Raw genomic sequence first — 13,804 nt, forward strand, 5'->3', positions numbered from 1 at the left:
GGTTAATGAATACGGTTTTGACTTCCACCCACCTTGGCAGCCTGCTGGGAAAAAATGAATCTCCTTCAGTCTTGTTAAGCAAGCAGCCATTCTAGAACTGATAAGGATGACATGTGATAGATGCCTGCCTGCTTCCTCTTATCTCTCCCGACTCTTTGAAAAGTTCCTTGGGCAAAAAGAAAGAAAGAAAGAAATAGGGAGGAAAAAATTTACCAAGGTATTGGGGGAGTAAGGTTCCCCCCCCCCTGTTAGATGAAAGCAAGGCAAGGGGTTGAATATTCTTTCAGAGTCCTGTCTGGCCTGGTCCTATCTTGTTTGGACCATTGGTGCCACTGGTTTGGAGTTAGTAGTGGATATAGTGATGACCCTGTGCACAGGTGGCTTTAAAGGTGGGTTAGAGAGATTCACGGAGGAGTGGTCTGTCAATAACTACTAGCCATAGTGACTAATGAGAACCTCCATATTCAGAGGTTTCAGTGCTAGCAGGTAACAGCCGTAGAAGGCCTTAGCCTCCAAACAGAAGAGAGCAATGAGGGCCCCGGTCACACAGGAGGATTTGCCCCGCAAGAGGGACAGATCGGGGGCGCATCAAGCACACCGCAACATCTGGGAAGCATCACGCACCCATCCCCGATCCGTCCCTTCGGCCCGAAAATGCACATTTAAAAGGTACTAGCAACAGAGCACTACCTTCCGGATGATGTGCGGCAACTCCAGGCGTCTGGTCGGGGAAGCGCTGGTAGCCCGTCGCAGCCAGCGCCGTTCCCCATCCCACGCATGCGCACAACTGTGCTACTGCCGGTTTGCTGCACAACATTTGATCAGCTGCCAGAGCATAGAGCCGTGGGGGCACGTCAGATTGCACTCCCGCGGTTCTTTTTGCTCCGGCTCTAATTTGCCTCCTTTTGGCAGTGGATCATCCCGCTCGTTTGACCGGGATCAAGGATGATCAGGGGCCTGGGGACCAAGCCCTACGAGAAAAGTAGGGTTGCCAAGTCTGGCCCACAAGCCGGCGGTGGACTTACAAGGAGGCTCGAAGAGAGGGGAGGGAAGAAGCGTGACGTTCCTATGCCCCCTCCAGGTGACGTACACGTCAGGGATGTCAGTGACGTGCCTACATCACCCGAAAGTGACATACACATATTGGTGACATCGTGGGGGCTACACTCTGTTTTGGGGGCAAAACTCTATGGTTTGAAGCTAATTCTACCATAGAGTTTTGTCCAGAGTGTCACCAGATGTTAGGCACTTTTATGTAGTGGCCCATCACTTGTGGCCCCTCATGGATCACTGCCTTGTCGTGGCGAGGGGGCTTGCGCAGTTCAATGAAGCTGTGGGCTATGCCGTGAAGGGCCACCCAAGACGGACAGGCCACAGCAGAGAACTCAGACCAAGCGTGATCCACCTGGAGAAGGAAATGGCAACCCACTCCAGTATTTTTGCCAAGAAAACCCCATGGACAGTATCAAAAGGCTAAAAGATATGACGCCGGAAGATGAGCCCCTCAGGTCGGAAGGTGTCCAATATGCTACTGAGGAAGAGCAGAGGACAAGTACAAGTAACCCCAGAAAGAGTGAAGCGGCTGGGCCAAAGCCGAAAGGACGCTCAGTTGTGGATGTGTCTGATGGTGAAAGGAAAGTCCGATGCTGCAAAGAACAATACTGCATAGGAACCTGGAATGTAAGATCTATGAATCAAGGTAAGCTTGACGTGGTCAAAAATGAGATGGCAAGACTGAACATCGATATCCTAGGAATCAGTGAACTAAAGTGGACAGGAATGGGCGAATTTAACTCAGAAGACCATTATATCTACTACTGTGGCCAGGAATCTCGTAGAAAAAATGGTGTGGCCTTTATAGTCAACAAGAGAGTGCAAAAGGCAGTACTGGGATACAATCTCAAAAATGACAGAATGATTTCTGTCCGATTCCAAGGCAAACCATTCAACATCACAGTAATCCAAGTCTATGCCCCAACCACTGATGCAGAAGAGGCTGAAGTGGACCGGTTCTATGAAGACCTACAACACCTCCTAGAACTAACACCAAAAAATGATGTCCTCATCATCATAGGGGACTGGAATGCTAAAGTAGGAAGTCAAAAGGTAACTGGAATAACAGACAAGTTTGGCCTTGGAAAGCAAAATGAAGCAGGGCAAAGGTTAACAGAGTTTTGTCAAGAGAACACACTGGTCATAGCGAACACCCTTTTCCAACAACCTAAGAGGCGACTCTACACATGGACATCACCAGATGGGCAACACCGAAATCAGATTGACTATATAATTTGCAGTCAAAGATGGAGAAGCTCTATCCAGTCAGTAAAAACAAGACCTGGAGCTGACTGTGGTTCAGATCATGAGCTACTCATTGCAAAATTCAGACTTAAACTGAAGAAAATTGGGAAAACCACGAGGCCATTCAGGTTTGACCTAGATCGCATCCCTGATGAATATACAGTAGAGGTGAAGAATAGATTCAAGGGTCTGGATTTGATAGATAGAGTGCCTGAAGAACTATGGACAGAGGTTCGTGACATCGTACAGGAGGCAGCAATCACCACCATCCCAAAGAAAAAGAAATGTAAGAAAGCAAAGTGGCTTTCTGATGAGGCTTTACAAATAGCAGAGGAAAGAAGGAAAGCGAAAGGCAAAGGCGAAAAGGAAAGATTTACCCAACTGAACGCAGATTTCCAGAGAACAGCAAGGAGAGATAAGGAGGCCTTCCTGAATGAACAGTGCAAAGTAATAGAAGAAAACAATAGAATGGGAAGGACTAGAGATCTCTTCAAGAAAATTGGAGAAATCAAGGGAGCGTTCCATGCAAAGCTGGCCATGATAAAGGACAAAAACGGTAGGGACCTAACAGAAGCAGAAGAGATTAGGAAAAGATGGCAAGAATACACAGAAGAACTATACAAGAAAGACCTCGATGTCCTTGACAACCACGACGGTATAATCACTGACCTCGAGCCAGACATCCTGGAATGTGAAGTTAAATGGGCCTTAGAAAGCATTACTAACAACAAAGCTAGTGGAGGTGATGGTATCCCAGCTGAGCTATTCAAAGTCTTAGAAGAGGATGCTGTTAAAGTTCTGCACTCCATTTGCCAGCAAATTTGGAAAACGCAACAGTGGCCACAGGATTGGAAAAGATCAGTATACATTCCAATCCCAAAGAAGGGCAATGCCAAGGAATGTTCAAACTATCGCACAATTGCACTCATATCACACGCTAGCAAGGTCATGCTCAAGATCCTACAAGCTAGGCTTCAACAGTACGTGGATAGAGAACTACCAGAAGTACAAGCTGGGTTTCGAAGAGGTAGAGGAACTAGAGATCAAATTTCCAACATTCGCTGGATTATGGAGAAAGCAAGAGAGTACCAGAAAAATATCTACTTCTGCTTCATTGACTATGCTAAAGCTTTTGACTGTGTGGATCACAACAAACTATGGCAGGTCCTTAAAGAGATGGGAGTACCAGACCACCTCACATGTCTCTTGAGAAACCTGTATAAGGGCCAAGAAGCGACAGTTAGAACCGGATACGGAACAACTGATTGGTTCAGCATAGGAAAAGGAGTACGACAAGGATGTATACTGTCACCTTGCTTATTTAATATATATGCAGAGTACATCATGCGAAATGCTGGCCTGGATGAATCACAAGCGGGAATTAAGATTGCTGGGGAAAAGATCAACAACCTCAGATATGCAGACGATACCACTCTGATGGCAGAAAGTGAAGAGGACCTTAAGAGCCTCTTGCTCAGGGTAAAAGAGGAGAGCGCAAAAGTGGGCTTGAAGCTCAACATCAAAAAAACTAAGATCATGGCATCCGGCCCCATCACTCCTTGGCAAATAGAAGGGGAAGTCGTGGAAGTAGTGACAGACTTCACGTTCCTGGGATCCCAGATCACCGCAGACTGTGACAGCAGCCATGAAATTAAAAGACGCCTGCTCCTTGGGAGGAAAGCGATGGGGAACCTAAACAGCATGATAAAAAGTAGAGACATCACCCTGCCAACAAAAGTCCGCATGGTCAAAGCAATGGTATTCCCAGTAGTCATGTATGGCTGCGAGAGTTGGACTATAAGGAAGGCCGAGCACCGAAGAATAGATTCTTTTGAACTATGGTGCTGGAGAAGACTCTTGAGAGTCCCTTGGACTGCAAGAAGATCAAATCAGTCAATCCTAAAGGAAATCAACCCTGACTGTTCCCTGGAAGGCCAGATAATGAAACTGAAGCTCAAATACTTTGGCCACCAAATGAGAAGGGAGCACTCACTGGAGAAGACCCTGATGCTGGGAAAGATTGAAGGTCAAAGAAGATGGGGACGGCAAAGGATGAGATGGTTAGACAGTGTCATAGATGCAACGAACATGAAATTGAGCAAACGTCAGAGGACAGCTGAAGACAGGAGGGTCTGGCAGGATCTGGTCCATGGGGTCGCAAAGAGTCGGACTCAACTGTGCGACTGAACAACAAAAAAAGGTTTCCCTTGCTCAAAAGTTAGTTGAATCCGACTCTAGGGGGCAGTGCTCATCTCCGTTTCCAAGTCGAGGAGCCAGCGCTATCTGAAGACTTCTCCATGGTCATGTGGCCGGCATGACTAAATGCTGAGGTGCATGGGATGCTGTTATCTTCCCACCGAAGTGGTACCTATTTATCTAATTGCAACTTCTTGCTTTTGAACTGCTAGGTTGGCAGGAGCTGGGACCAGAGACGAGAGCTTACTCCGTCATGCGGCACTCAGGTCTTGAACTGCCAAACTACAGACCTTCCAGACTGCAGCTCAGCATCTTAACCTCTGAGCTGACCAGTCTTAGCTGAGGCAGTTTGGTATTCCCTCAAAAATTCTAGACACTCATTTCAAATGGCCACAAATATCAAATTGCTATGGTTTTGTAAGCAAGATAATGTAAAAAAGAATCCTTGAAAAAAGAAGCAGCAATAGCTTACAGTTGACCAAAAAACACCTTCAGCAACTGTGCTGCCCCCAGTCAGCGTTAACTGAAGATAATAGTAATTTAGTAAAACTGCTGTGTATCTTTAAGAGCAGTTGTCTCTGGGAATTGTAGTCCTCAGTTAGGTGTTCCTAAAGCATCCCTCTGACTGGCTCATTAGGGGTAATTTCCTGAGCTCAGAGACACGAAGATAGGAATTTTATTGTTCTCCGTTTTCTTTGTCCATCCTTACCGCAAGGAGAGGGGAAAACTCATCTCTTCTCACATGGCTATAGAATTGACCTAAATCACAAAATGTAAATGATCTTCTGAATGCATGTGAAGTTCAATAAAGACGATTTAAGTCTCTTCAGTGGCTGTGCGTTGATCACACCTAGAAAGCGCTGGGCTCAACCGAAGCTGGCGTGCTATTACACTGAAGGTTAGTTTATATTTTGGGCCATTCACACACTCTCAGCCTAACCTACCTCACAAGGATGTTGTGAGGGTAAAATGAAGAGGAGAATGATGTAAGCCGCTTTGGGTTCTTAGTCAGGAGAAAAGTAGGATATAAATCAATGGGGGAGAGCTCTCCTTCCCTCTTTGTTGTGCGTGCCTTCTCATTTTCTAAAGGGCTTTCTTTAAGGGACTGTATGTAAGCATATACATATACATAGACCTTTACTGGCATAACACAGGAACAATAAGGAAGGCAATGGAACAAATAAATTAATAGAACGAATTAATAGATCATAACAAGTTACATTAAGTTACACCAACAGGGGATCATTTTTAAACTTCTCAAGAATAGTGAACTCAGTTAAAAAATATAACAATCCAAATGAGCACAAGGGGGATTAAGACTTATGCGCCCTTACCCTTAGCTTCCAAACATAAGCTAAGAATTCAGCAACAGACAGGGTAATTGCCGAGAACTTATCAGACAATAGAATTTTAAGATAATTGTCAGTCGAATTCCTTGTGGAAGGTAAGGGGGGACTGATCAAATAGCTGTGCATGGTAGAGTATTGGGGACAGCGGAGAAGGATATGAGCGACTGAATGAGGTTCACTATAGAGACAATTGCAGGTTCTATCCCAATAGGGGATACCCCTATATCTGCCTGAAACAACAGCCGAAGGAAAGAGATTAAGTCTTGCTAGCATAAAAGTGTTTAATTTTAAAAGGCCAGATTTGTAGGGGTGTGCAATTTTTTTCTTGGTATTTTTTGGTTCGGGTCTATTGGACCTGAAAAAATTTCGAGCAAGATATTCGGGTCTGAGATTTTTCAGAAACTGAACTGGAAAATACAGAGGGGGGGAAAAAGCAGAGGCAAAGCTGCAAGAAAAAGCTAAGAGGCGGCGCCTTTAAACCAGAGTGCCCAAAAGAGCCCGCAAAGCAACTGACCCTGCAGGGAGAACTAGAACTTATTAGTTCTATTCTTTTATTAAAATTTTGAATCCATATAGGTATCCCATACAGCAGACGGGAAATAACAGACGCCTGAAAAATCTGGAGAGCTGCTGGAACAAATTGATTACCTGTTAAATTAAAAAAACGGATTAAAGCTGTAGTCTTATTCCTAGCTAAACTAAGGGAATGATCTCTATGAGGGCACCAACTTAGGTTGTAATGAAACAAAACTCCTAAGTATCTGAATTATTTGACCTGTTCTATTTCTTTTCTCTCTATTCTCCACTGTTCACTCTTCCAGGCTTTGGAGAAAACCAATATTTTTGTTTTATCAGAATTAATAGACAGAGAGTTCCGACTGCAATAAGAGTTAAACTCTAGTAAAAGGCGCAGAAGTCCAATCCTAGTAAAAGAGAGAATGACCGCATCATCTGCATAGAGTAAAATAGGAACTGCAGAAGAGTTTAGTTTGGGGGAATGGCCATCAGTTTTAGCTAGACACAGTGGAAGATCAGAAATGAAAAGGTTGAAAAGGGGAGGGGCAAGTACACATCCTTGCTTGACCCCCTTAGTTACAGAAATTCTCTGAGTAAGGGACCTGGCAATAGTTAGCCGAATGCAATTTACGAATCAAAAACAGAAGACGTTGATCCAATCCCAAATTATAGAGTTTGTCCCACAACAAAGATCTATTAACTGAATGAAAGGCTTTACGTAGATCAATAAAAGCTGAGTATATCTTACTACCTAAGTGGCGGGAATACTTCTCAGCTAAAAAGGCTAAGGTAGTACAGTGGTCTAAGGTGGAGTGGTTAGCCATGAAACCTTTGCTCTCTTACTGGAAGGTTATGATCGACCATCCATTGAGATAATTTTTTGAGAAGATGTTTGGCATAAAGCTTCCCTAAAATGGAAAGCAAGCTAATAGGTCTATAATTATCTATACTATATAAAAAGGGTTTAAAAATGAACTATTGTACAGCACCATGTTTTTGGTGTGCTTTTATATCATCATCCACCATTTAAGAAGAGCAGCAAGATATATCACAAGATGAATTTTAGATTGCTGTGCTCATCTCACTTAATTTAATTAGCAGAGCTGCTTCAGTGGGTCACTTTTTTCCTCCTAAACATAATCAAATGGAACCCATTGTATTTACCCAACAAATTGAGCAAAAAAGAGAGTCAAGCAATCATCCCAAACTCTGATTAGCCAAGCTTTTATTGATGACCTCTGAACACCTGTAACAAAATATTTAAAGGGCATATAAAAAAGAGTTAGTTATAGGCACTGGACCACACGTGATATGTGACAGAGCTTTACATGAGAACAGGAAGGTAACAATACTGAAAACAGACAAATGCATCAACTTAAAAACCTCTACTGGGAGGAGATAATAGATTAAAGAATCTGTTTTAAGAATGGGTTTTTTTAAAATTGGGTAGAATCTTCACTGCTTCTTGCTTGATGATCTCCTCTCGGCTGGATTACAGACCATTTTACTGATGTCCAAAAGCTCTGCATTGTAGCAACCAAACCAAAAGCTGCAAAGCACTATATTAAAAATGTCCAAAATGTAGTTAGTGCACAAAAAGAGATACACTGCAAGAAACTCCTATTAGCTGCTGTTCCTGTAATTGTGGATAAAACACGTAACACATAGGAACAGTGTCAGTAGAAGAAGCCACATGTTTTCCCAAAATAAATATATGATTGGCATGTTCAGCACTTCAAGTAGGTGTGAGATCCAATTAAAATCAAGAACCGTCTATCTTAAGGCAATGTAGCCAAGATACATTCATGCAGTCATGATGACAGAAACAAATTAATGTTCTGATAATTCCAAGAAGTGCAGTGAATGGCATTCTGCAAGACAAGGGAGTGGGTAGGGAGAGGAGATATGGGTTAACTTATCTCTACGTCTGCTCAAGGAAGCAGCTATGCACATTTCTTTTAAAAGGATAATTCAGAGAAAATTCTATTGTGATCACATTCTACTTCTTGTATTCCATTCTTTTAAAACCCAAATTATTCTAAAAGTAATGTTTTCAATAAAAATGACGAACATAGCACACAGCTACATTGAGTTTTGCCAAGAAGCAGCTCAACTAGTGATCATTTAGATCCCTGCTCATTTCACTGAAAGATTTAAATTTACTCTGGGCTTCTCCAATGTCACGGACATAGCTGAGAAGATATCATGACATGCTGCATATATGTGGGGCTGGGCCAGGGGTAATCTTCCTCAAGTTATGGCCTTGAACATGCTTGCTAGGCTTGATGTGTCCCCATCCCCCCATATCACCCAGTCATTTAAGCAAAGCCCTGCTCCTTTTTAGAAACCCTGTACGAACACACAGGGTACAACTGCAGTGCCAGGTGGATTACAACAATGACCACCCCAGCATGCACTCGCCAAAGCAGAGATATTAAAAGTGCAATCCTAAATAGATCTACATTCTCTTATTCACTAGATTATGCCCCCCCAAAAAAACTGAATTTAACTTGCTGGGGAAGTAAAACTTTTATTCTAAGAAACAGTTCACCCAGTTTAAGTGAAAAGACACTGGGGAAAAAAGAAAAAATGCACAGAGCAGGTTTGGAGCACTGAATGATGCCCAAGACTAAACATCCATTCTCAGAACGGCACAGGGGCCATAGGGTAATAAGAAGTAATCACAAAATATAACACTGAACAAATTCTTGCCTATTACTTTTAGTAAAAGTCTAGTCTATGGGCCCTGGCTTGGAGATTGCTACTTGTAATCAAATTCTTGAGTGCTTACCATAAACAGAAGTGGAGAACTATCCCAATCACATATTTTCAAGTAAATACAACAGAGAAAAAAGTCTAAAACAGATAGGAAAAAATGGCTGTATAGTGTCACGTTTTTTGTTGGCGTGCAAAAGCATATTTAACACTTTCATGCAACAGCATGCAAAAAAGTAAACAGAAAAAACCACAAATGCAGCAGTAGAGGAGGAAAAAGAGTTCAGCAAAGAATGCAGCAGGTCCAGGCAAACGCTACTGAAAGAAGCTTCAAATGCATACAAACCTCCAACATTAAATTGCTATGTCTTATATAAATGTTTTCACCATCTAGTCTCTTTGATCTTTTCTGTGAAAGTGAAAGAAGGGGAGGGGAAGAACAAAAAAAGCACAAAAAAAATTAAAAGTTTTTCTTGCAGGAATTGCAAATTGGAAAGCGAAAAAAGGTTAACTAAACAAATTGGAGAGCAGTGGAATGCCAATGGGGCATGAAGGATGGAGCCACAAGAACATGTGAAGGATCTGAGGAAATGGAAGGTCTTGCTCATGAATCATGACATAATGGAATGGTTCCCTTTAAAAAGACAGCCTCCCAAGAGCTTCACTGTCTTACCTACATTCTCAGCTGTCCCTCAACAAGAAAGACAATTTTGGGCACAGCTGTGTGGTTTCTCAACATTACAGTGATATATTTCTTGCCAAATAAATTTTGCAGTCAAGCACTGTGCATTTCTTGAAGTGTTATCTGGAATCTTAAAAAAACAACCCACTAAGAAATGCAAAGTATAATCAATACTTTTGATAGAATTTTTTAATTAATAAATTTAATTTGGAAAACGAGCAGTATCTACTCATTAAAGCAGAAGTTCGTGAAGGAACTGGAACTCTGTCTTTTTAAATACGTCACATATGCATGAGTGACATGGCAGTTTTACTTGATGGCACTTAAAAAAAACCTGCTAACCTTCCTCATTCTTATCGGGTCTTCCTCTTTTTCGGCACGCTGCTGTTTTGTGGCAATTTTTTAAAAAGACAAAAAAGTGGGTTCATTGAATTATTTTAAACTAAATTGTATTTCAGTCTTCTTTTTAAAAAGAAAAATATATATACAAGCAACCTAACCGGACAAACCTGAGTTTGGTCACCATTTCTGGTGGGTACTGACACTTCAATATGCACTTTCCCCACCTATGTTAAGAAATAAAGTGGTAAAAACATTTTTTGCATGTTAGTAGGGTCTTGGAGAAAAACTTAGTTTCAAAAACATGGCTATTTGTTTTTGAAACACTGGGTAAACATGCACCCATTAACATGCAGTCTCGGAAGAGGTACAGAAATAAGTGACACAATACCTTACAGTGATGATTTATTAGTTCAACATAAGAAAAATAATTCTGAATCCAATATTCTAAAATATTCCAAATGTTTCCTGTACAAGGTTCTTGTAATAACAATGCCTCTTACTAAGCAGACTTAAGTGTTAATACATTTTAAAAACCTATACATTAAAAATGTCTTCATAAATTTCCGGGTAATCATAACATCAAATACAGAAAACAACACAAGAGTTTTATCAGAAATCTATACTTGTACTGCCCTTGTGGCATTGAAAGCTCTAGTACTAGACAGGTGGAGCTGATGGGATGATTTGGAATGTTTAGCTCCTCAAGAAACAAATCAGTTTGCAGTCCAGTTTCTGTGTGAGAAAAGAAAGTAGTCAATTCAGCTGCCATTTAAATGCGGATCAAGGGAACACTGGGAAGAGCTCCTGGTCAATGCTCCCTCTAAACTGTGGAGTCTTGTGAGCAAAAATTCTACTCTGTGAGCCACTGGCATTTAAGTTGTGAGCAAGCAATTTGGCTGCTGCATAAATTAGCTTGCTCTGGTGTCATCCTTCCTGAGCTAAGACAAAAATGTGTGAGCTATAGACTAAAAAACTGTGAGCTAGCTCACACAAACAACTTAGAGGGAACATTGCTCCTGGTAGGAACAAGGGACTCAGAGGCAAGGAGGCTGAAGGAAGGGTGCAAAGGAGGTAATACATTCAAAGAGAAAGAATCTGAAAAAAGCACTGAGAAGGCTTAAAGAAAGAGAAAGTAAAGATAAGGAACTGAGGAATAGTCAGCTAATAAAAAAGGTTATATGTGCTTCAGGAACACTAGTGTGTGTAGGAGGGAGGGGGTGGTGATCAACACCAGAGAAGGTGCACAGAAAACAATGGCTATAAGAAATGGTACAAAGCAGGCAGTGGACTGAAAAGCAGAAATGTGAGGAAGCAATGACTAATGAAAACATGCTTCTGGATTTGAAGAACTTGGAGCAGAAGAAAAATATTCTCTGGTACTGTTCTGTAAAATGTTCATAAAAGCACTAGCAAACAAGGCTGCACAGTGCAAAGCTGACTTCTACAGTAGTTTTCATGACTGGGCAAGAACTTGTTCAAACATCATTTGATTCAGTTCAATTAATCTCATACAACACTCTGGCACAAGATGTAAGACGACCCTTCCATGTGTGAAACATTTTTCCATGAGAGAAAGAACATCTCTGGATCCAGCTTGCAGAAAAGAAGAGCAAAGGAGAACACAGACATATGGCAAAACTAAACACAGGGCATAGAGAAAGGCAGGCAGGCAGGCAGGGTTTAGAGGGTGGGAGACTACCAGGGAGCTAAGACTGCCAGGTGTAGACACTGACTTCTACCAGGTATGAAGCACTGTGACATAGCAAGCCTAAAAGGGCAACAAGAGTAAAACAAACAACCCTCCCCACACAAAAAAAATGGGGAGGGGGATGAATTAATTCCACATGTTGATTTGAACAACCCAGACAATTTGGGGGCTGCAGGTTCCTTGTATTAATGAGAATTTCATACTGTCCTCAACTCATACTGAAAGCCATTTCTAAAAAGTACAGCACTTTCAAAAAGCAGGTTTTGATAGATTTTATACGAGTTTGCTGTAAGTCTTGCTTTAGAGTAAGAAAATATTAAAGAACTAGTTTCTACAAATTCTGGTCAGCTCTTCTATACAGCTTCTGACCCAAAAATTTTTCTTATCTTTAAAAAGACATTTTAATACTTTAGGTCAGACTCCAAACAGGTATGTCCAATGGCACATATCCAAGAGAATGTTTTACTTTTTTTCCTTTATACAGCAGATTCCCATGTAGTATCACAAGCTACTAATTAAATTAGCCTTACATTGAAAAGCAGCTTGCTGTGCGGCACAGGGAGGGAACAGCTATTCAAGAAAACATGTCCTCTGAAAAGCAGAACTATTTATTTTGCATACCACTTTACAATGGAGCTCTCCAATAATTTCAAAAGCAATCAAAACTCATAAGTACGTACAATAACCATAACACACAATAATCCTAACAAAACTAGGAAAAAACCACACATCAACAGCATAATTTTCTAAATAAACAACAATCACAATAAACTAGTTGCAGAGTTCTTCAGATTACATCTTTTCAAGTCAATATTTGTCTCACTCCACAATCTAACCACTGATTGCTGTGTAGCATTTTTAATCATTTGCAGGTATATAAACAACTAAAAGGCTGGTTAACACTTTCAGTTTTGACTCTGCTGACAATGCCTACACTGATGGGAGAATTCTAAACTGGAAAACATATATCCATGGAGATCCTTAGTTCATATGAGATCCTCCACTTGGGGAGCATTGTACAGAGAAAAAATGGACCACGAGAACAGATCAACTGTTGAGTTGTACCATCATAACAACTGTCTTATATTTATGTATTTATTTATTTATGAATTCAATTTATACCCCACCCTCCCTGCGAGCATCTAGCCCAGTAAACAACATGCTCTAGAAAACTTGTAAGACAAACATGAAACAGTATTTCCTCCGTATTTTTTTCCCCCTAAACCTACTGGTAATCATTTTCACTGGATGTCCCCCGAAAATTCAAATTTTATGCAAGAAAGAATACACTCTCTTGCTCTCTTCACATGGCTCATCGCTTCCTAAAAACATCTTTCATACTTGTCTCCCTCTCTAGATAGCATTTCAGCAACACTGTTCAACCTCTGGAATGTCTTTAACAAAGATTAAATGCTATGAGGCTCTGATAACTTTAGATGCCTTTTGCTGCATTTTCTCCCAATTCTATCTTTGAGATGAGGCAATCAGCACTGCAGATGCACAAAGTGAACTTACAAAAACAAATTACTCATGCAGTTTATCATGTTCATTATTCTATGTCATGGTTATATATCTAAAGAAACAAACATAAGGCTTCCTTAAAGTAACCTTTTACTTGAAAGCTCTGCACAATTGGGGTCTTGATTCCCTTGCCTCCCACGAAGAATAGGAATCTGACCACTGAAGCTGATGTTTTAACTCCTGTCAGCTGAATTCATGGCAAGCCAATATACTGACAGTCTGTAAATGCTGTTAAAGCACTATAAGTTGACTCAGGGATAGGCTTGCACCAACACTGACAAGAATTAGCTGGATTGCACAGGTGACTGAATAGAACTATAGAATGGAGTAACTGGTTCTACTAAAGAAAGAGTTGTTAACAGCCATATTGGCCCACACCAAATCCAGAACAAGAAACAAAATACACGCAAGTCTTTTTATTAGGTCCAACCAAAATGACACAAAACATTGTGTAAGCTTTTGTATCACTTAACACTT

General features: G+C 41.2%; 1 protein-coding gene across 14 annotated transcripts in view; it reads right to left on the reverse strand.

The window, feature by feature from the left end:
* The window catches only part of EPB41 (erythrocyte membrane protein band 4.1), an 87,060-nt gene that overhangs the window by 38,266 nt on the left and 34,990 nt on the right, over positions 1-13,804 (reverse strand). For 11 of the 14 annotated variants that reach the window (XM_015423406.1, XM_015423405.1, XM_015423402.1 and 8 more), the window contains one exon: positions 9,421-9,483. The exons of the other annotated variants lie outside the window; for them this stretch is intronic. In XM_015423406.1, coding sequence (XP_015278892.1) covers positions 9,421-9,483 — 63 coding nt within the window. The remainder of the gene's footprint in view (positions 1-9,420; positions 9,484-13,804) is intronic. 14 annotated transcript variants of the gene reach the window in all.

Source organism: Gekko japonicus, unplaced genomic scaffold, assembly GCF_001447785.1.
Source record: "Gekko japonicus isolate JY-2015 unplaced genomic scaffold, Gekko_japonicus_V1.1 scaffold1874, whole genome shotgun sequence".
NCBI lineage: Eukaryota > Metazoa > Chordata > Lepidosauria > Squamata > Gekkonidae > Gekko > Gekko japonicus.